Below are 24434 nucleotides of genomic sequence, written 5' to 3' on the forward strand. Positions count from 1 at the left end.
GAAAAACTGAATGAGGCTACAGTCTGTGTGTACCTTCTCACTATCTCTTCTCACCAGTCTTGAGGTTCAACTACCACTTAACTTATTTAGTTAACTCCCTTGGGCTGAAGAACACTCTGATGAGGAAGATAAAACAAATTCAATTGGGTTATCTCACATAGACCCCCTTCTTCCATATGATTTTAATGCTTCCAAAATAAAATAAAATTTACATTTAAAATATAAATATTCTGGGGCACCTGAGTGGCTTGCCTTTCTCCACTCTTGTTGAAACTGTTTTCTCAGAGTCCAAGACTAACCCCAAATTCAATCCATTATTCCATTCCTTGGCTATAACTGCAATCTTGATGTATAATGTGATATCCTCAGTTTTTTTCCCGAAGTTCCTATTTTCCCCCTTTCACCAACTGGTTCCTTCATACTGGCTATAATTTAGTGCTAGAGTAGCCATACTTTGTTTCCTTAACCTTCTAAAAAATTACCCTGTGATCAAGCAATTTGACAAAAGCCTGGGCTGAACAAATGAGACTTCATTGCCACTAATTTTCTAGCTGCATCATTTTTTGTGATCACACAAAGAAACTACCAACACCTTCCCTTCCACAGCTCTAAAATATTTCCACAATTTTATCAGCATCTGTTTAACTCTTTTATCTTTAGCAAAGGATTCTCACATCCAGTTGTACCATGAAGTTCCTACCATATTGTTTCTTTGAATAACACATACCCTCTTTCACTGTTACATTTCTTTTCCTCCTAAACCCTAGTCATTTGACGTCTGTGGGTGAAAGAAATCTTAAGAGTGACTGTTATTTATTGCTTTTAACCTATGCATTGGTGACAACTAAAGCCACAAGTATTGTTTATAACTCAGGGTGCCCGGGTGGCTCAGTCAGTTAAGAATCAGACTCTTGATTTTGGCTCAGGTCACGATCTTGGGGACACAGGATTAAGCTCTACATGGGGCTCTACGCTCAGTGAAGTCTGCTTACCCCCCTCCCTCTGCTCCTCCGCTCGCTTACTCTTTCGAGTTCCAAAATAAATTTGTTTCTAACTTCATTCATAGCACATGTTTGCAAAGGTACTCACTGGCCATGGGCAAATCCTTATTTACTAAGTTCCCAGGCACCATTTATTATGCCCTACATGTGGACCTCAGGTATATACGTGTGGTTTCAAGCTCCCTCTGCCTTTTCCCCTATTTTCCATTTTTATCTCCCTGAGAAGAAAACATATTCCCCATACAAACAAATCCTTCACAAGCCTTAAATCTTAAAAAAAAAAAAAAAGTCAGATACTTATCTTCAGAAAAACATTTACATGAAGAATTTAAAGACCTGAATTTAGGTCCTGGTTCAACTCACCAAGCATGATACCTTAAATGAATCATTTAGCTTCTCTAAGCTTCCATTTTCTCAGGAGTTTAAAAGCAATGTATGTTACAAGTCCAATCATTATACTCATAAAATCAAATGAAAGCACATAAGTAATAACAACAGCTAACATTTGTTAGTGCTCAGTGATGTCTAGCAATATCAAATCCTTTAAATAGTTTATCTCATTTATATTTAGTCTTCACAATAACTCAAAAAAGTAGATGTTAACTATTATTACTATTGTACAGATGAAAATTTCATGGATTAGAAAAAGTTAAGTAGCTAATCTAAGATCACAACAAGAGACAACTGAAATCTAAATGGAAATCCATATTCAAAGTCATGATTTTAATCACAGCTCCATTTTAGTCCTCAATCTACACTAAAAGGCTTTATAGGTATTAAAACACTTTATACATGCAAGGTGATTATCATTATTAGTATTATTATTACTCATAATGGCACTAATAGTAACAACAGCATCGACTTAGTAATACCTTTTTTTTGTCTCCAACATACAGAAGTATGCCTTCAATAGAGCAGGTGATGGTGGTGGAGACAGAGGGATAATAAACAGTGTTGGGTGACTACACTTATCACGGTGAGCATTTCATAAAGCATATAAATGTCAAATCACTATGTTGCACACCTGAAACCAATATAATATTGCATGTCAACTAAAATTTTTACTTATGAATGTTCCCGAATTTTATTTTGCCAAGTAAAGTCATTTTTTTAAGTGCTACTATCAAACGAGACATTTTAATACTCAAAAACACCAAAAGAACACAATCTTAGAATAAAGTCCTTTATATTGAATAAATTTTTATGAAAACATTAAAAAGAGGACTTTTGCACATATTTAACATAAAAACCCCCTCTAATAAATGTCTCTAGACTAGTACCCGTTCAATGTAATCCATTCAATGTAAAATATTTTCTTTCAAGGACAAATGTTTCAGCAGGTCAAAGAGTACTATAAAATAATTTAAAATAAATAGCCTCAATCCCACTTCACAAAGTTATGTCATGAGAAAATTTCCTGTTACCTTAATCTCAATTTTAAAGGATCATTTTGTAACCATGATAGTATGTCAGTGTTTATTCCATAGATAGAGTGTAGACAGCATATTCAAGTAATCCTGTAACTAAAAAGATTCAAGAGAGAAGGTCCTTTTAAGATTCCCCCAAACTGAAATATCTCACGGCAGTTTCTAGTTCCTTTAGGCTAGCTCCTTCATGGCTCACTAAGAAATCAACAATCTCCTGAAGACTAATTTAATTTTCAAGGTGCCTTAAAAAAACACATCCTGGGTAGCAGACACAAGTAATATAGTTACCAGAAAGATAATAATATGGTTACTAACCCATTACTAATTAGTAAATTGGCATTCTAGACCAGTGCTGTCCAACAGACCATTTGGCAATAATGGAAATACTCTGTATCTGTACTGACCAATAGCTGCTGGCCACATGTGGCAAAGGAGCATTTGAAATGTGATTACAGTAACAAAACAACTGAATTTTTAACCTTATTTAATTCTAATTAACTTAAATTGCCACATGCGAATTATGGCTATTATTTTGGTCAGTACAGCTCTAGATTATAAATAACCCTTCAAATCGATTGGCATAAGCCTATTCTCAAGACACTAATTATTCCTCAATGAACTAAAAACACCCAGTTTTTATTGCTATAAACCTTAAGTCTGGACCCTGGACCCAGAGACCCAGATTGATCCCATGCAGACAATATGAGGGTCAGCCTGAAACTTCACCTCATCTTACCACAACTTCACTATCGCAGTGCTCACCTACATACTCAACTTGCCCCAACCTATCTGTGTCACACAGACCACAAAGCATTTTTCATCTAGTCGTTATTTTCTCTTTGCCTCCTCTTAATCAAATTGACAGAAACTAAAGCACATTCCAAAGGCATCAGGCAGAGCTGCTAAAATGAAAAGGAGACAGTGGAGAAGCATGCTTTTGCACTAACCTTTCATGTCTAAAGACATGGATTCAAATATAAATCAAACACTGAAGCTTGGTAGTCACATCCAAAACCCCAGGTGGATATGCATCCTAGTCATAAAACTCTTACAATATGACAAGCTGAAAAACGGAACAGATGGGAACAATGGGCAAATTTGCTCAAGTAAGGCCCACAATCATTAAAAGGCTGGGTCATGGACAATGAAAGGAGAGTAAATGCTCCAGAGGTCTGGCCTTTGATTATTGTCACAAATCAATTCAAACAGAAAGATACTATACTTGTAAATATTAATTAGGAAAATTTAGAGCTGGGTTAAAAAAAAGATAATGAGGAAGAACTGGGTGGGGGGTGAGTCTATTTTAATGCACTCATTTCTTCCTATCCCCTACTAGTCTAAGAAATCTAACCTAGAAAAAATGAGAACCAAACTGAAGACTGCCCCATTTTGTTTCCTTTTCTCACATTCCTTTACTCAAATGAAAACTAGGTATAATGTAAAATCATCACAGAGGTTAATTCCACTAAAATCCTGCTGAAAGGATTTGACTTTTAAAAATATTCAACGTAGAAATCAGGCTTTTAAACTTCAGTTATTCATACTGCAGTTGTAATTCAAGCTTCATAGCTGAACAAGCAATAAGTCAGAATAAGAACAGTTAGTCCAGCTTGAGTTTGAAGTTCTTTGCTTAATAATTATCTAATGCCATCTTTCCACAAGCCATTTAAATAGTTCATCTTCATTTCACAGTCCTCTTGTCCCATTATCCCCAGGCAGCCAAGACTAAAGCACTTCTGTAACTGAATAAACTTTCTTACACAGCAGTTTGAAAATTGTCACTATTATTTTGGCTCATGGGTACAATGCATGGTAACTACGCTTTGCTATTATTAAGATTTATGTATACCTTTCCACTCTGAGTCCAACTGCCTTCTCAACAATTAGAAACAATCATAGTAAATTCACTGGCTGGAAAATCAAAGTACAAGAAATAAACTATTCAGTTCTAACCACTTCAGCCTCTTCTCATTTATTTCCTTAAAATGGTAGTGTTAGAAATAAGAATATTGTTAATCTAAAATCTGTTCCTTGGGGCGTCTGGGTGGCTTGGTCTTTAAGCGTCTGCCTTTGGCTCAGGTCATGATCCCATGATCCCAGAGTCCTGCATCAGGCTCCCTTCTCAGCGGAAAGCCTGCTTTTCCTTCTTACACTCCCACTGCTTGTGTTCCCTCTCTCGCTGTGTCACTGTCAAATAAATAAATAAAATCTTTTTAAAAATAAATAAATAGGGACGCCTGGGTGGCTCAGTTGGTTAAGCAGTAGCCTTTGGCTCAGGTCATGATCCCAGCATCCGGGGATCGAGTCCCCCATCGGGCTCCTTGCTCAGCAGGGAGCCCTGCTTCTCCCTCTGCCTCTGCCTGCCACTCTGCCTGTGCACTCGCGCTCTCTCTCTCTCTCTCTCTCTCTGACAAATAAATAAATAAATAATATCTTAAAAAATAAATAAATAAAATAGATAGGAAAAAATCTGTTTCTTTTGTATAAAAATGGAAACAAAAGGACACACATTCTTTCCTGGTTTTTAAAAATGTATTTACCAGAGACAATTTCAAAGTGTTTTGAGGAAAAGAATCACAATCTAACTGAACAAACTTTTTAATGTGGAACCAGAAAAATGAGAGCGGGAGGAAAAGAGAACTATATGGCACAATTTAAGAACAAAACAAATATGGAAGTATAATTTTAAGTTCAGACATAACAAGTATCAAAGTATACTTTCTCTGGTATAAGGCAAGGGAAACAGACTCAGGAAGCTAGTCTGAAAACCTAAACTAAAGAAGCAGGTACTAATCAAACAACAACAACAACAACAAAATCAGATTTAAGAGCAGAGCCACATCATTCACACTAGGTAGGTCCTGAGTAATGCTTTACTTTAAGCATACAGATTGCAGAAAAAAAGGAATGACATGAATACAGCATATTCATAACTGCAAATATATAATTACATGTTTATTCTGTTTATTCTCTACTAAGGTGATTACTATAAAATCCTGGTAGATATATAAAACTGCTATTCCAGTACCTTTCTTTTTTTTAAGATTTATTTTTTTTAAAGATTTTATTCATTTATTTGACAGACAGAGATCACAAGTAGGCAGAGAGGCAGGCAGAGAGAGAGGAGGAAGCAGGCTCCTCGCTGAGCAGAGAGCCCGAGGCGGGGCTCGATGCCAGGACCCCGGGATTATGACCCGAGCCGAAGGCAGAGGCTTTAACCCACTGAGCCACCCAGGCGCCCCAAGACTTATTTATTTGAGAGAGAAAAAAGAGAGAAGGTGTGCACATGAGCAGGGGGAGGACAGAGGGAGAGAAAGAATCCTCAAGCAGACTCCCCAGTGAGTGCGAAGCCCAACACAGGGCTCCATCCCAGGACCCCAAGATCAAGACCTGACCAGAAATCGAGAGGCAGATGCCTAACCAACTGAGCCACCCTGCTGCCCACCATTTCAGTACTTTGAAAATAACTGAATATGAATAGCTACACAGGACCCCAGAAATCATCCATTCTAAACTTCTGACTTTACAGGCTCAGAAATTATTTTCTGCAATTCAACAAGATGGCCAAGTCTCTGACTCATACTACAGTGCTCTTCCCACTGAAAAGTGCTTCCAAGTACCCAAACTTCCAAAATCATTTTTTAAAACACATTCTTCCTCTACAGCAGCAGGGATAGAACAGGTTTTGAAACCTCACACAGCATGACCAACTGCTATACAGAAAAGAATGAGGCACATAGCCTTAAAAAGCTGTTAAGATGCTCATTCTCATTAATTTTTATTCCCATTTCAAAGGTTTATAAACTAATGAATAAAGACTTATTTGAAAACTGTTAACATACTCTGAGAAATACAGACAACATATATATGTTAGTATCTCTTAAAAAATTAGGACCCAACTTGCCATATTCTTCAATATAAAGAACTGAGACTGCAGACGATTCCTACCAATTGACAAATATGTTAAGAAAGCTTCTTCCTGATACCTCATTTAGCTCTGCATATGCAGAGACATCATTCCTAGAGCTGCAAATGTGCACTAATGACTAATGACCAAATGTGCACTAATGAACCTTGATGAACACATGAAAAGCTCGAGAACTTTCCTATATCTCATGTAAGAACGTAAACAAAATCTCAGGAGTAACTATACTGAAAATAGATTTTATTTATGTAATTATGAAGGGGAAGTTGACAACAGTAATTTGTTTAGAAAGCTTATGAGGAAACTATGGCATCATTTTTCCATAAAAGAGCAATACGAAAAGACGGAGAATGAACTTGACAATAAAAAATTTGTGTTAAAAAAAAAGCCAAGCTAATGCAAGTAATTATTCTTTATAATTAAGATTTCTCCTATATGTAGGTTGAGGCAACAAGCTATAAAATACTTAGCATCAAAACTTTCTCCAGGCATTAAAGAGTCATCCATACAAATAAGATTGCAAAGGAAATTTACATCAAGAATTAAAAGAGTCTCTTAAAAGAATCATAAAAGGATCTTTACACAGTATCTGACATAGTGCTTTGTGAACAAATATTCACAAAATAAGTTATAGTATTGTGATTTAAGCACAGAATTGAATCTAGTTTTTCTTTTCTCCTAAATGAAAACACTACAATAAAACAATTTTTAAATAAAAAGGTAACAATTCAGTCTGCTTAAAAAAAAAAAAAAAGTGAGGGAAGTATGAGAACAATTGAGATTGAAGAATAACATAAGCTGGTGATATATTGCTACTTCCAAGCATAAGAATGTCTAGCATGTAACACTTGCATCTTTAAGACTATGTCACCAAAAAAAGGAGGCAGCCATCTTGAAAGTATCACCAAAAACTCTATGTTCTCAAATCTGGCAGAATTATAAACACAAAAGGCCACATATTGTATAATTCCATCTGTATGAAATGTCCAGAATAGGAACATCCACAGAGACAGAAAGTAGATTAATAGTTGCCAGGCCAGGGGCCGGAGAGCAGAGGGAAAGGGGACTGACCACTAATAGGTAGAGTGTACGGTGACATTTTTGATGAAAATGTTCTAAAATTCAATAGCGGCATGACTACACAATTCAACATTTAGTGAATTTACTAAAAAACCACCGAACTGTACACTTTCCAAGAGTGAATTTTACGGTATGTGAATTATCATTCCAATTAAATTATTATTAAAAAATTAAATTTAGGATGGCTGGGTGGCTCAGATGGTTAAGCCTTCAGCTCAGGTCATGATCCCAGAGTTCCAGGATCGAGACCCACATCAGGCTCCCAGCTCCATGAGGAGTCTGCTTCTCCCTCTGACCTTCTCCCCGCTCTTGGTCGCTCTCTCTCTCTCATGGAGAAATAAAATCTTAGAAAAAAATAAAAATTTAAGTCAAAAGAATGATCTGACAATTCATAATGTCAATTTCTATTACAGCAGGCATCACTCAGAGCTTTCCACCTGTTTTAATAGTTTCTTTTTTACCTTGGCAAGGCGACTCATCTGATCTTCAGAAAGAGTACTGCTTGTTCTGCCAGGAGTTTTTGTGGGTTCTGATCCATCTGCTTCTACATTAGGCCAGACTTTCAAGTCATGCATCCCTTGACGAAACATGCTAGGCGAAAAGAGAATGTTCAGGGTAGAAGTAAATTAATGCAGTTCATTATAGGACATTTCAGTTCCCAAACAGAGAGAATTCCACAAAGGAAAATGCATATCTCTCTTGCCAACCTTGAAGCCTCCAGTGGGTTGTAAAGCAATTAATTAAGTAACTAAAATCCATGTAACACTTTTTTACAAGGTATTCTTTGCTCCTCCACATAGAACTGTTACAGAAATTCTAAAGGTAGAGTAGAAACAGAAAAAGTTCAGTGATGGACCACACACTTCATTACTTCAGTGGAGATCCTAGAAAAAATGAGAGACTAAATTCCTACCCAATGAAAGAATGTCACATTTACAATGACTGAAACCAAAATTTAAGTAATTTCATAACTCTCTACTTTAAATGACAATTCAGCATCGTAGACTGTAAAGTAAAAATGCTGAGATCTGAATCCCAGCTGTGCCATCTATCATCTATTACCTATGCGACCTTGGGTAAACTATCTAACCTATGTGCCTCAGTTTTCTCATCTATAAAGTAAGATTATAAAGAGTATACCTGCATCTTGTTAGAAAAGTTAAACAGATGGGTAGAAGTAAAAAGAACTTAGAATAGTGCCGGCATTAAATGTTAGCTAAATGTTAAAATGTTAGCTACTATTTTCTGTTCACTAAGTAGCTGATGTCTCTCCTGTCTTCTCTTGCCCAGGAGGTACATCTTAAACAGAATACGATTACAGATTCACATGAGAAAAAGCTTCCATGTCTACAAATCAGAGATTTAACATACAGTCAAAATTCAGTCTGAACATGGAGATCCTATTTTAAAGTGAAAAATTCTATGACTGTTGATTGTCAAGTTTCCTTCAAAAAGCTACCCAGAAAATCTAGAGTAAAGGTTGAGCAAACTTGTAAAGGAGCTTTACATGAACTTTTGAAATATGCTACTGTTTAGTATCTGAGTGTTTTTTAATTGGGGGGGTGGTTACAGACGTTCTTGTTACTGTGTTCTTTTTTTTTTTTTTTTTTAGTGTTTTTTCTTTTAAATAAGACCTTTCAAACAGTATAAATTCTATTCATATCCTCCCAAAATCAAAGAACAAGCTGCTGACTGCAATTGTAAGAATAAGACTCCAGGTGTGCACAGGTGAGGAGGTAAGTCCATTTTGCACACTCTTGCATTTAATAATTTTTAAAATAAGGTATATGGTAGATATAGTAATCTTTAAGTTTTAACTGTAAAAGGTTTACATAAAGTTTATAAACCATTACTATCATGTTCTAATGGAAAATTTCCTTAAGATTTTCCTAAGGTAATAAAGAGAATTTTCATTGATTGTGTAATGTATATAAGCTATGACGCCATGAACAATTAGAATGGGAGTGATGAAGTGATCGCTATAAGCTCACGAGCACAATAAGGTTAAGGTATAGCCGTACTTGTTGTAAGATCTCTAAGGCTGGCAATAATAGGTGCTATCCAGCAACTATATCTGCAGAAGCTTCCAATGGAGGCTCAATAAAAAATGCACTGACTAGCTGTAAAGAATCAAAATTCTCAATATTTATTTATCATATGAAAGATGAAAAAAAGTTACATTACAAAAAGCCATATGCAAGCCTTTTATAAAGATCTTTCAACTCAGGGACAGATTCAACATCAAGTAGACCCACTTAGTATCCAGGAAACTGGGTACAGTGAAACAGTAATGCCACTTTTAGATGAATATCCTTAAATGTACCTGGAGAAGCAGAAGGCCTGCCTTCCTTCTCTCTACCTCTGTGTCCCCCAGTGGATACTGTGACTAACTGAATGTAACTAAATCAAAAATAAGTACATTTGGCAGGAAGTCAGTTTACTAAATGATTTAGGTGCCTTGGGATGGATCTGGAGAGAAGATTTAAGGATACGGGATGTGAAGGGTAGGGGTGATGCCAAGTGACTCAAATAATCAAGTGAACATATTACTTTCTTTTGACACTAATGGAACCTTTGCAGAGTTACACAGCCTCCAGGTGGCAAGCCAGAGGATACTCAGACCATCATGTCCACTTGGGAAATTAAGCCAAACAGGCAAGACAAAAGAAACAGCATAGGAGGATCTCCTTCAGACTCCAGCAGAAGCCCCAGCAACAGCTGTGGCTGCTGCTCCCACTCCCGGTGCCAAGCCACAACAGCAGCCACTGCCCTGACTTCCAAACTCATATTTGGAAAAACACCTGCAGGAGAAATCTGCGGCTTGCCTGTGGTTCTTTGCCAATTCAACCTACTGATCAATCCATTCTTTAGCTACTTAGAAATCTCACAAGCTAAACTTCCAAAATGAAGACAATTAGTTATTCTAGCTGTATCTTAAGAGATCAGTCTTTCAATTATTAATTATACTATAGTCCAAAAAGCACTGCTTCACACAGACTAAAGTATATCAAAGAGACATTAGCAAGTACAAAACTTGGTAGTAACAAGGTTCCCGGTACTATACTACAACTACTACACACTCTGAAGACCACTTTTTTAAAAGCTACTAAGTCCATACCAGGACTATTTAGGGAAAAAGGTGGGGGAGCAAATGGTGCGACATCATTGTTCAAGAAACATCTGAAGAAACTATAGTCTAAAGCACTATTTCCCTAAGTCACAAAAAAAAACTGTGGTGGCCCATGACGTGATTTTTAACAACTGGTGGAAGAAAATTTGCACAGGCTTCCTGCTCAGGATACCGAGAAGACGTGTGCACCCTGCCGCAGTGCCGGGAACATCCTGACCAGCGGCACAGAGCACCAGTACCAGCAGCTGCACACAGAGTCCTGTTTTGTGTTAGGGGATTCCTGGGCTCGTAGCCACTGCAACCCACTTTGCACCCTCAAGGAAAAGCCCCAGGATACACAGAGAAAAAGGAGTTCTTTCAAGATTTTACTTATTTGACAGAGAGAGAGAGAAATCACAAGTAGGCAGAGAGGCAGGCAGAGCGAGGGGGGGAAGAAGGCTCCCTACTAAGTAGAGTCCCATGCGGGACTCAATCCCAGGACCCTGAGATCATTACCCGAGCCGAAGACAGAGACTTAACCCGCTGAGCCACCCAGGTGACCTGAAAAGGAGTTATTTTAATTTCATCCAGTTTCTTATGCTTTTTGCTGAGGTGAAGGTCAGAATAAACGTAAGGCTGGAGGGAAGAGGAGTAGGTGATGAAATTTTCTGCATTCCTTCGACACCGTTCAAAGTATCCAGAAATCTCTACTAAAATCTGATGTCATCATTTGGCTAACTGATGACGTACAACCACGCACGAGTTGGACTGATTAAAAAAGAAAATGTTGGTGTAAAAACCTTATCTTTACCTTCAATGAAGCGACAGTGAGCTAAATATCTGACTAGGCACAAAAAGAACCATTCTAATTAAAGAAAGACTTTCTCTGCAGATATTGCTTATGTATTTTGCAAATCAATACATTTACTATCAATTATATTTCACTGCAGTTTTCTTCCTTCAATTTCTAAAACCTAATAACAGTTATTCTCATTGTATTTATTTTATTCTTACCCATCAATGTCAAATAGTATTTGCTTCCCATGTGTATTAGGGATATTAAGCTTTTGCTTCAAACTAAATTAAAGTTAAAAAAAGAAGTGAGCTGGTTCAAATAAAAAACCAAGTATGTAAAAGTACACTTAGTACAGAAATAAGGCAGGAATTCTGAAAGTAGTAAGTCAACAACTCCTATCTGAGAAACCCTGCTCTAAGTGAAGGAATGTCACAGAATCAGTACTACTCTCCAAAATGTTTCATGTTCATCTGACATCTCAGGTGTTCAAGACATGGAGGGACAACGTGACCTACTGTCCAGTTAAGAGAAAACAGATGACTCTCTAAGATTCAAAGTCTTAATTTACTTAATATCGGAAGAGAGAATTGAAATTTAAGTCCCACTTACTGTTACTACTACATTCATGGAAATATCGGGGGTTTAATTACTTCATAAAGTAGAACAAATACTACTGATTTATCTCCCAGGCACGTTTCCAGCATGGTTTGTGTGGGAGGTAAAGGAATTTGTCTTTTACTGGGATTCATACAGAAATACAAATAAAGCGAGCAATGGGATAAAGTCAAGAAAGAAACTGAAAACAACTGCAAGCCTACATCCAACAAATACACTACTAAGAAAAGGTTAATGCAGTTTTTTGCAAACTGTGATCCACAGGTCTGCAGAACCACTCAGGATGCTTATTAAAAATGCTGAATCTCAGGCCCCATCACACTCTTAACAAATTTAAAGAGAATGCAGGAAGACGCTTATCTAGTTAGCTTACCAGGTGCTTCCTAGTCATAGGTTGATTACTACTGACTTCATGTACTTTTCAAAACCTTGCCAAAAGTCAAGTCAAACTGCATCACAAATGTTAACCTAAGAGTTTGTTTGGCTCTAGGTAGTTCATTTCACTGCACTTCTGTGGAAATTCCGGCTGTCTCACACTTACCGGCTAGTCAAGGTGTCCTGAAACTATATCCTAAGGTCATCTAAAATGTTCAAGTGTCCTGAAAGAGGTGCTTTTATGAGGGAACCTCTGGCTGATTATTCCAGAAGGTAAATCACTTATAAAAAAGCCAAGAGGAAAAACCAAGAGGTCTAGCTGGTAACTTCTCAAGAACATTTAACTACTAACTATATAGTAAGAGTAATAAACTGTTGCCCATTTTTCATCTGTGTGGCAAGCAAAACCCACCCGAGTAAAGTAAAAAGGAACAGACACACTGGAAAAGGAACAATACCGGATTTAATATCATCTCCAATCTATTGTAACATGGTATTTTACTCAAATTCTATCTATTGTGTCAGACTATGTCTAAATTTGTTCTTCCATGTATCTCAATAATAAATATCTAATAGTTAAAACATTAAACAAAAATACCTTCATATTACTAAGCAACCAAGGGATTCTAAACGAAATTACACCTAGGTTTATTCATGAGTTGAAGCCTTTCTGACACACCCTATTTCTGGATGGAAAAATTCAATATTACAAAGGTGTCAATTTTCTCCTTAATTAACATATATATTTCAATATGATTTCCTAACAAAATAACAATGAGCTTTTCTATTTGAGTAAATAATAAAACTTATCTAACAAAACAGAATATCCAGGGAAATTATAAAAGGCAGGTAAATAAGGAAGATCATCGCCATCTAGTATTAAAACATTCTATAGTATAATAGTATTCAAAACTAACAGAATAGCACAGAAATAATAATAGCTAATATTTACTAAACATTCATTAAGTTAACTATGTGTCTTCAGTAGTTTATCATCATAAACTACTCTATAAGGTAAATACTATTCTTACATCATTTTACTGGAGGAAACTGAGGCATAAGGAGATTAAATAACCTGCCTAAAAATACAGACATTAAAGGAGTCAGGAGGTGAAGCCAGATAACCTAGTTAGACATCCTGCGTGCCTAACCACCACCATCTGATAGACTATGCTGTTTCTCTTAGACTTCAGTACTTGATGAATTGAACATGTAAGGGTACCATTTCAAAATATTTGAAAACAATGGTGAATTTAATGGTGTTAAGACAAATAACTAGCCATTTGTTGGATTTTTTTTTTAAGTTGATTCCCAATACATCACTCCTTTGACAGGGAGCGTCTTTCAGAAGATGTATTTATTTATTTATTTGAGAGAGAGAGAGAGAGAGAGAGAGAGAACATGAGTGGGAGGGGTGGAGCGAGAATCTCAGCAGAAGCACAGAGCAAGATGCAGGGTTCTATCTCAGGACCCCAAGATCATGACCTGAGACAAAACCAAGAGTCGGATGCTTAATTGATTGCGCCACCCAAGCAGTCACAAAAGTGATTTTACATGAATCAAATATTTAAAGGTAAAAGACTGAAATCATAAAATCATACAAAGAAATATTTTTTTAAATAGAAAAGGACTTTCTAAAACATTAAATTCACAGGCCATAAAAATAAAAGCTGATCAATTCAACATAATTGAAGATATATGAATAGCAAAGAAATATATACTAATTCAAAAAAAAGCCACAGGAAACAGTATTTGTAACATGTGACATGCAAAAGGTTAATTTCATTAATGTACAAAGACCCCCTACATATTGATGAGAGAAAATAACAACTCAAAAAAACAAAATAAAACAAAAATCAGAATTTTATGGCATGTGAATTATATTCCAATTTTTGAAAAAAATGGGAAAGAACATCAAAAAGCAATTCACAGAAACATATACACAAATAGTAAATGAACATATCAAAATATGGTCACATTCATTTACATTTAATAATGTGAAAATTAATTCAGGAGATAAAATTTTCCAACTTCAACATCGACAAACACTAATTAAGTTCAGTAATACCAAATTTAGTTCTCTACCATTTCACCCTGAAAAGAATTAGGGCTCCTTGGGCACAGTCATTAAGCATCTGTCCTTGGCTACAGGTCACGATCCCAGGGTCCTGGGATAGAGCCCCACACCATGCTCCCTGCTCCGCAGGAAGCCTGCTTCTCCCTCGCCTACTCCCCCTGCTTGTATTCCCCCTCTCACTGTCTCTCTCTCTCAAATAAATAAATAAAATCTTTAAAAAAAAAACAAAAAAAAGAATTAGGACTTCTTTCAGAGATTCCAGTTCTGGGATGGAAAATTGACAAATGAGCCTGAAATAGCTTGCCCACCAAAAGCAAAGAAACTATGAATGGCTTCTGGAGTACTATCAAACAAACATGGAATCAGCTTGAAGGGTCTCTTACCAACCAAAAATGGGAGTTTTTGAGCATTATAAAGACTAAAGACAGCAATTAATTGAAACATTCCAGAAATGTTTAAGACTAAAAGTTCATGACAAAATTTAAAAACAAAAAGAAAAAAAAAAAATCAAATATCCAAGTTACCGGGACACCAACTCATTCTTAAAACTGGTAAAGGGGAAAAAAATTAAACAGTCATCCGTCTTTCTTACATGAACTGTATACCAAAGTAACTCGATACTTGATGAATGACCATGTTCTTTAGTGGAAAATTCGAGTTAATAAACACAGAAAAGAATAACAGAATATCACCAATTCTCAGGGCTCCGGGGTGGCTCAGTTAGTTGGGTGTCTGCCTTTGTCTTGGGTCATGACCTGAGGGTCCTGGGTTCAAGCCCCAAGTCAGATTCCCTGCTCAGCAGGAAGTCTGCTTCCCCCTCTCCCTTTGCCCTTCTCCCACTTGTGCTCTCTCTCTCTCTCTCAAATAAATAAATAAAATCTTAAAAAAAAAAAAAAAAAGGAAATCACCAACTCTCTTAAGGTAGTGATCCTTCTGTTCCAAGAGAAAAAAATACCCTCCAAGATTACACCTTTTTCCTTTTTTTTTTTTCTTACGATTAGCTCCTATTATCTGTAATTTTCTTTTTTAGATTTTATTTACTTATTTGACAGAGAGAGAGACAGTGAGAGAGGGAACACAAGCAGGGGGAGTGGGAGAGGGAGAGAGTGTTCCCTCTCTCACTGTGTCTCCCTCTGAGCAGGGAGCCCGACATGGGGCTTGATCCTAAGTCCCTTAGATCATGACTTGAGCTGAAGGCAGAAGCCTAATGACTGAGCCACCCAGGTGCCCCTATTACCTATAAATTTTTAAAAACCGAGTTGACAACTCTTCTATTACAATCACTATTAGCAAATTTGTGCTTTTTAACACTGCTCATTGTCCTGTCACTATTTTGAGAAAGCAAAAACCTTCTATTAACAATGAAGGTACAGTATACACCAAATAGCCTCTTTTTCCTAGCAAGATTCTAGTTTCTAATGACTACATTCAAACGCAAATCACAATACCAAACACTAACAGGAGGTTTCTTAACTAATCTATCTGCGTATCCCATAGGAAAATGTGTCAAATTCAGTCTTGAGAACGAAGGAATCATATGTATCAAACAGGTTTTCATTTCCTACAACATAGAGAATCAGATTGGGTATAAACTATTCAAGCACTAGCAAAAAGAAAAGCTCTCCCAACACTCCTAAAGAGAAGACAAAAATGCTTACCCATATTTTCCAAAGAGTGAAACCGTTGTTCCTCCCACAGGCACTGCCTTCCCTGGTCCATACACATCCCAGATTGTGAGGGCCACCTGGGCATTCCTGGGCAGGTCAGGGTACTTTACAGGCAGTTTCAGCCATTCATTCCAGCTATGGGAATAAAGTCAACGTAAATATAACACTAAGAAAATAAAATATAAATATATATGTGTGTGTGTGTGTGTGTGTGTGTGTGTGTATAAACTTCCTTTTAAATTAACAAACCATGTAAGAAGATTTGTCCAGAGAAAATGTCCCAGAAGTTTAAGTTAATACTACAAAAAAATGTGGCACTTACCTTAATTTTAATGAGGGCAACTCCAAGTTTAAACACAGAACACATGAAAAAAATTTTTGAAAAACCAAGCTCATGAAAATTAACACTGGTAAATTCTTTAATCAAGAAATTCAGGGGCACCTGGGTGGCACAGTCGGCTAAGCAACTACCTTCAGCTCAGGTCATGTATCCTGCATTAAGCCTCCCAAGGTACTGAATAACACACACTGAAGGAACAACAAAACTGTACCACATAATCTACCAAATAAGAAGAGACAAGACTTTAAATTCAGGACCCACAAGAGTGTTCTGGAAAAACGGGACCTTCATGTTCATTATTTATGTTGCATCTCAACAGCAGTTTGCTAACGTACCATGCTCAAAAAAACCATGAACTTTAAAAAAGTTAGTTTCATATTTAAAATAATAATAAAAATCTGATCCGAATAGATGACAACAGGTGTGTTTTTCTTGTCTGAGAGATTTCATCAAATCTGAGCACCAAATATCAGGTTGGACAATTCATACTATCTATATAGAAATGTGCACATGTTTGGGCCATAGGGTGGTAGAAAATGTAAAGATGTTAGATCTGTTTTTTGGTTTGGGTCATTTTGTGAATCAGTCTAGCTCCTACAAAAATATGTCAATATACTAAATACAAACATAATTCAAATATAAATCCACTTCTACTTAAACAGCATAATACTAGTATATATAAGACCTTATTCTATCTGAGTAGGTTACTGCTTTAAACTACTGGATCAATGCTTATAGGTCTTAAATCCAATTTTTTTTTAAATTTTCCTCTTGAATCCCTATCAAATCATACTTGCAACATCTATAAAGAAATGGGAGAATGGAACCCACCATATGCAAGACACAACTTACTTCCACCTTGTACTAAATGCTTTGTAGGATGTTCTCACTGGCAAGGCCAGAGGCTTCCCTTCTGCAAAAACTTGACAGGTAACATAAAGGTCAGAGCATGTCTCTTGATACAGTCCTGAAAACTTCAACATTGGGTCTTCTAGAACAGCTTTATAACTCTTCTGTTCTCTCTTCCCTTCCAAACTTCCTCTGGAGGCATAAGAACAATAATGATTAGATGTATTTTTTAAGCATATACACAACAAATACTAAGAACAGTTTATGGTTGTATCACAGTAACCTTCTGATACATCAACATTTTCTTGCATATAAAATTAAAATAAACTTTACATCTAATAAAGGTAAAAATAAGTCCCAACATATCTAAGATCATTCCAATCTTCACCAACATATTTCTCTATTTTAGGCTTTTACTTTATTTTAAATCCTCTCACCAACTCTTGATCTACCTTCTAGACATCATCAGCTTTCCAGACCTTAGTTTCCCTTTATTAATTTCAAGCTGCGCACTTACTCATGTATTCATCCAACAAACACTCACTGTACTAGGCACAGAAGACCAAAAATGAAAGATGAGATAAATACAAGATAAAATATTAAAACTTCATTTCCACTTCTTTTTAACTGAATATTTTTCAATACTCTTTTAATTTTGTTACTGTGTAAATATACTATCTGGTAAGTTCTTTAAATTAAAAAAATACAATGTTATAGATCATAAAAGATATGTACAAGACATTAAAAAAGAGGTAGGAACATTGCTTGGCTATCAAGATTATGTCAAATATTGTGCCAGAGATTTTATATATTCTCTCTTTTCACCCTTTTCTCATTTTATAAATAATGAGCAGACACTCAGTAATCAAACTCATTATTCAAGTTAACAAAATAAGTAAGAGAGCTGGCAAAAGAGGCCTAAGTGGGGTGCCTGGGTGGCTCAGTCAGGAGTCTGCCTTTGGCTCAGGTTATGATCTCAGGGTCCTGGGATCAAGCCCCATGTCAGGCTCCCTGCTCAGTGGGGAGCCTGCTTCTCTCTCTGCCCCTTCCCCTGCCAGTGCTCTCTCTCTAAAATAAATAAATAAAATCTACTTTAAAAAAAAAAAAAAAAGAGAGGCCAAAGCCAATGTCCTTTCTACTACAGAAAGGCATATCAAAAAGTCTCAGGAGCAAGTCTCTTGCTTGGGAGCAAGAGCTCAGTACCCCAGATTGATGACTGAAATGAGCCCAAACAATTTATGAGAAATGAGAGCCAAAAAGGCAGGGAGTCATCCTAGAAGGAAAAAACACCATATACAGATGCAAAGAAGCAAGAAGGTATGCTTGGGAAACTACAAGTTGTTTGGCATAGCTAAAGCATAAAGCTCACAGGGTAAAGATAAGAATGAAAAGTAGGTAGAAAATAAAGCGAGTAGCCACCATATTCCCTACAGTGCCTGACACAAAGTGAACATTCAAAAACATGATTAAAAAATTATTTGAAATGAGAGTAATGTAATCAGAGTTGTACTTTTGGCAGGAGTGTAAGAACATAATGGAGAGGAGGGACTGAAAGCGAGGAAATCAGTTAGAAGAATTTCAGCCCGCATTAAAAGGAAAAAGGTAGACTAAGGCCAGGGTTGTGGGGTTAAAAAAAAAAAAAAAAAAAGTGGCATCGATCAACGATATGAAGGTAGATTCAGGACAATTTGTGAATGATTAAACAGAGAAGGTAAGAGAGGGATGTATGCAGAACTCAAGTTTCCCGTCTTAACCAACTCAATTAATTATGCCAACAATCGCCAAAATAAATGAGACAATACAGGAAAAGCAGAATCAGAAGAGTAGGCTAATATGCTAGTCTCAGACAAGTTGCTTTCAAAGTGCTTTGGCACATCCTAAGTGACCATGTCTTGCAGGCAGTTTGATATCCAGTTACGGGGCTAGGAAAAGAGACTTGCAACTTGTTAATTGCAACTAGTTAATTAAAACTGTCACAATAAACTAAAACCCTGGGGAGAATAAACTGAATTAAAGAATTCATTATTCTTTCATTATATGATTCTAAGTTGATACTCCTTGCCCCCAATGATCAACAACGGCAGTCTTAGAAGCAAAAAGATAGTATTAAATTTTGCCAAACTTCTAACTTATGCTTTAACTTTGCCTCAAAATACTGAATGTGTGTCTGTTAATGACAGACCAGTGTTTCTTACTTTTCTTCTTTCCTTCTAGGGTTCAAAAGTGTAAAAAAAAAAAAAAATCATTCCTATGTCCAAAAAAATACTGAGAGGAATGAGACTGAAGGAAAGCCCTTTATCAAATGAGAGCAATGCAGTCCTGTATAAGCATGTAGTGCCGCATGCTGCAGAAATTTCCTGAAATGGGTGTGTAAATTATTTTACAAAACTATAGTTTGGCTCTGGAAATATTATTTTTACTATCACCACAACATGGACAGTAAAAGATCTGTCAGAGTCTGAAGTAAGTAACTTCTGAAAATAAAAACAATCCTTAAAAGGTGCACCTGACAGCTGAAAAAAAAAATGTATTCCCTGCATGTATGAACATAAGATGAATACTGACTAAACATATAATGAATGATGATAGGATTAATAATTTGTGACAGATTTCACATAGGAAAACTCTTTTTTAAGACTGCCTTAAAATGACCTAATTTCCAACTCAGTCCTACCCACCCCTAATCTCGGTTTCATTAATCTCATCTCAAAATATCATGCCCTTGGCCTTTACTTCAACTGTAATGCTCCAAGATCTTCCTGCAAAGCCTTTTCTCCTATCTTCTGGTCCCTCCGCAACTGACACTCTCTTCTTCGACTGACTCCTAACTTCCCTGGCTAAACAATGCCACCATGTCCCAAGATTCAACCTAAGTCTCTATCACCCCCCGTGATTCTAATACTGTATCCATGTACTCATGCTATTCTCAACTACCAGATCTGCCCGTGTCTAATTTCTGTACCCTCCATTCCACCTGCCAGCCCGGTTCTAAAGATCTTCCAACTATTAACGGCAGGAGGACGACTCTACTGAAACTTGATTTCTTAATCTGTAAAACGTAAAAACCCTCAAAAGGTTGCTGTCAGCAGCAAAATGCTTTGAAGAAAGTAAAACAGCGTGGAACTGGAGGGCATCCTCCGACGGCAGACCCAGGGCTCAATCCCTTCACAAGGCTCCCCTCTCTGCCTCCGGTTTTCCTCCGCCTCCCGGGCTACAGCCCTCCCAGCCGCCCCCAGGACGGTCTCCAGGCTAATAACCACCTTCTCCCCGCCAACCCACAGGCCCCCATCTCAGCGTCCCGAAGCCCCAGCAATCCCAGTCACTGTCCCGATTCTCTTACATCTTAAGCTGCACGTTGATGTCCAGATCACAACTGTAAATGTAGTGAAACTTCTCCGCTTCCCCCATGGCACTCCCTGCAAAAGCAGAACCAACTGCTGGAAGCAAGGCGCTGGAAAGACGCCGGGAGACAACAGGCTAAGCCCCACAACACAGGCGCTTCCGGTTCCGCCTCTTCCCACCAGGCACCACCAATCCCTGCCTGGAGCGCGACCCGGCGCAACGGAACTCCCGCCCAACTTTTCCTTCTGCGCATGTGCAAAAGGAGCCAAACGTATTGCTTAAGGGTAAAATTCCGGAAATACTGCCTATCTAGTTACATTCCAGGCTTCCTGTGTTTTTCCTGTCTTAACAGAACTTTTTTTTTTTTTTTTTAAAGTAGCGCTGTCGTTTGAGCTTTAACTGTTTCTAAAATCAAAAGAAAATTCGACCCAAAAAGAATGTTAACAGCCTTCACTGGTTGCGGGTTAAACAGAGAGCAATCACTAGAATTAGAATTTTGCCAAGTTTTATTTCCAGTGACCTTTCCAAAATTTGCAGATTTAATCACTTATTTGCTATCTCAAGCTAAGATTTCCTCTTTGTGCTGTAAAGAGTGGAGAAAGAACTAGACAAAGAGCAGTTTGGCACTACCGATATTTACGCACTTTGGGCAAAGCATTTGGTACTTGTTCACATTGGTAATATTCAGACCCAATGTAGTTTTCAAGCCAGCCCTAGTTAGAACTAGAAATATCCAATAAGATCTAGAACTCAGTTTTTTGAATCATCTGAACTCCTAAAATGCTTGTTTTTAATAATATTTAATATTATTTAAACTCGTAATCTCCATTTCCAACTAGATTCAATATTCTTGGAAGGCAAGAATAGTGTGTCATTTATTCTATCCCCGTTAGTGCTTAATACATTTTTGAGTTTAATAATTTCCTATTTTTATTTTTGAGATATTGAATAAAATTCTCCATTCTGTATATGTTTATTTTGAGGTACACACTGTGACAAGGACGTGGCTAGAGTTTGTATAAATTATAGTAATTAAGGGGAAAACCTTTCAAGGAAAGGTTAGAAGGAGTGTAGCTGTTGAAGCTGGAAAGGCAAAACATAGCTCATGCCCAATGTTTTGGCCAAAGTAAGTTCTCAAAAATATTTGTGAAAGTTAAGACTATGGAAAAAACATGATAGTTATCCTCCTGTAACTTTAAAGTTCCCACAAAAAGAGAAGAGAATTGATAGGTTCTTAAGCATAACTACTACCAATGGTTGGAAATTATAGGAAAGGTAGTATCATCAAACAATAAAAATTAAACTTTCTAGTCATCAGAGGTGTCAACAGTAAAACAAATAGTTACAAATGCCCTGTCTATGGGATAATTCCAGCAATGAGTGTGAGGTTTGATGTGAAACAGATTTATCAAAATTGAATAAAATAGTGACAGTTATGAGAAATTAAACCAGGGTCTCTTATCTAAAAAAAAAATTAAAATAAAATAAAATAGTGACAGTTTGTGAAGGACAAATTCTCTGAACCGGGTGTTGACTTAAATTACTTTTATTATTAGACCTAAGGAAAACTTAGTAAAAAGTAAAACTTAGGTAGGCACCTAGTGGCTCCATTGGTTAAACACCTGCCTTCGGCTCTCACCATGATCTTGGGGTCCTGGGATTGAGCCCCATGTCAGGCTCCCTGTCTAGCAGGGAGTCTGCTTCTCCCTCCCTTCCTGCCCCTCCCCACTGTTCCTGCTCTCTCTTGCTCTATTTCTTTCAAATAGATACATAAAATCTTTAAAAAATAAAAATAAAATTATCATTAAAAAGAAGAAAGAAATGATTATATCATGAGGTTAAATTGACATAATTTATTCCTTTTCTTCAGTTTAAAAAAATGCTTTTACAAGTTTTCTATTTACTCAAGTGTTTTAGAACTTGATTACATGATAGAAAAAATAATGTCAGGAAACTTGAAAACTCCTACCTCATAAACCAAGACTCTTAGCCTCTTACCAAGTTACAATGTGGGAAATGATGGACTTCGAGAAAGCCTGCCCATGTCGAGCGCTGGATGAGGAGTCTGCTTGAGATTTTCTCTCTCCTTTCCTCTGCTTCTCCCCCCACTCATGCTCACTCATGGGGTCTCTCTCTCAAATAAGTAAATAAAATCTTTTTTAAAAATTTAGAGATTTATTTATTTGAGAGAGAGAGCATGCGCAAGCATGGCAGAAGCAGAGGGAGAACAGGCTTAGCAGGGAGCCTGAAGTGGGGCTGGATCATGATGTGAGCCAAAGCCAGATGCTTAAGCAACTGAGCCACCCAGGCGCCCTAAAAAGATTTTAACTCTGGGCTTTAATAAAATCATACTAGATCCTGGAAGAGTCTCTAACCCCCTCCCCCACCTCTGCCAGAGGAACTTCTGTTACATCTTTTCCCTGCAAGCCTAAGCTGGTTTCCTCAGAGAGAGACCTCCTCTGACCTCACCTTTCTTCCCAGCACTGATTAAGTCATCTCACTCAAAAATTCATCCCTCTTCACATTCTTCACAAATTTTCAAGAGTTTCTGTCACAATAATTTGGTTAGTGGCTGTGTCCCCCAGTAGGCTACGAGCTCTGTAAGAGAAGAGTTATGTAGACTTTATTCAGCACGGCATCCTACTTCAGTTCCTAGCACAGGGCAGATGTTGTATAAACAAAGTAGGGAAGAAACTAGCATTTGAAAAACTACTATATGTCAGATAACAGGTTGGGCAATTTTACGTGTATTATTTAATTATTTCAACAAATTAATGAAGTAGGTGTTCCCTATTTTACAGAAAAGTAACAATAAGGTAGATTAAGTGATTTGTATATCATGAATAACTTAATACGTTGCAGATTAAGTTATAATGTCATGACTCCAAAAGTCATGACATTTTTACTGAACTACACAGGAATATTCCAGAACAATTTCTGAACTTATTTTTCGCAACAGAAAATAAATTATTAATGGCAGTATCTTTAGCATCCTCCATGTTCTTTAGGAGTGCTGTTGATCCCTCTGCCTCTCTGTAGATTACCTTCTCAGGTAAGCATCTTGATTTATTACAGATTAACTCCAGGGAGGGGGTCCACTTAGCATCCTTGCAGATCATCCTTTTATGTAGTAAATATTTACTGAGTACTTAAAAGGTGTCATGAACCACACCAAGCATTTTACTAGACCCCTCCAGTATCACCAGAGAGAAAATGGTATTCCCCATCTGTTTGTGATGCCACACTGGCATCCCTCAGTATGCAATGTTCCCTATGTAACCATGCAGCATGTCCTGTCAGATCTTAGGGCACAGTGAGCTTTAATTTGTTTTGTGGATATTGTGGGAAGACAATGACTTTAGATATTCCTGAGAATTCACTCTTGTTAGGAAACCCATTGCAATGAGTACATTGTCAGCTCGCATTATGTTTGATCTGCAATTTTGATCTGCGTTCATTCTTTACGTGTGCTTCTACAAGCTCCACAGGACAGAGATGCTGCTCTTATTTCTGGCCCTTCTTATTGCCTTGCCTGTGTGCATTTGTGTTTGTGCATGAATATTTAATCACAGAGAGGTTGCTGACCCGACACTCAGACTTGCTTCTCTGAGACGGAAGAGGCACAATCAGGGTCGGAGTCCGTAGACAATAATTGGTGACACAAGTAATTCCTTGTGATCTCCTGAGTCATTTTAAGTCACTTTGCCACCTACCCAGATGCTGTAAATGCACAGGGAAAGAGTAACAGAGACTCTAAAAGAAAAAGACCCTCACTGTGTTGTAGGAATTTATCTTTTAATAAGAAACAAAACAAAAAAGCTAATGTAAACA

The 24434-nt window shown here is 37.2% G+C and overlaps 1 protein-coding gene across 6 annotated transcripts in view; it reads right to left on the reverse strand.

The window, feature by feature from the left end:
* Positions 1–20763, reverse strand: part of PIK3C3 (phosphatidylinositol 3-kinase catalytic subunit type 3) — a 140405-nt gene extending 119642 nt beyond the window's left edge. For all 6 annotated transcript variants that reach the window (XR_004277974.1, XR_004277973.1, XM_032310044.1 and 3 more), the window contains exons 1-4: positions 20602–20763; positions 17265–17453; positions 16064–16207; positions 7895–8024 (exon numbers count right to left, since the gene is read on the reverse strand). Coding sequence is in view for 4 of the 6 variants with exons in the window: in XM_032310044.1 (XP_032165935.1) it covers positions 7895–8024; positions 16064–16207; positions 17265–17453; positions 20602–20669 (531 nt within the window). In the remaining 2 variants the exon portion in view is untranslated. The remainder of the gene's footprint in view (positions 1–7894; positions 8025–16063; positions 16208–17264; positions 17454–20601) is intronic.
* Between the last annotated feature and the right edge of the window lie 3671 nt (positions 20764–24434).

Source organism: Mustela erminea, chromosome 13 (genome assembly GCF_009829155.1).
Source record: "Mustela erminea isolate mMusErm1 chromosome 13, mMusErm1.Pri, whole genome shotgun sequence".
Taxonomy (NCBI): Eukaryota; Metazoa; Chordata; class Mammalia; order Carnivora; family Mustelidae; genus Mustela; species Mustela erminea.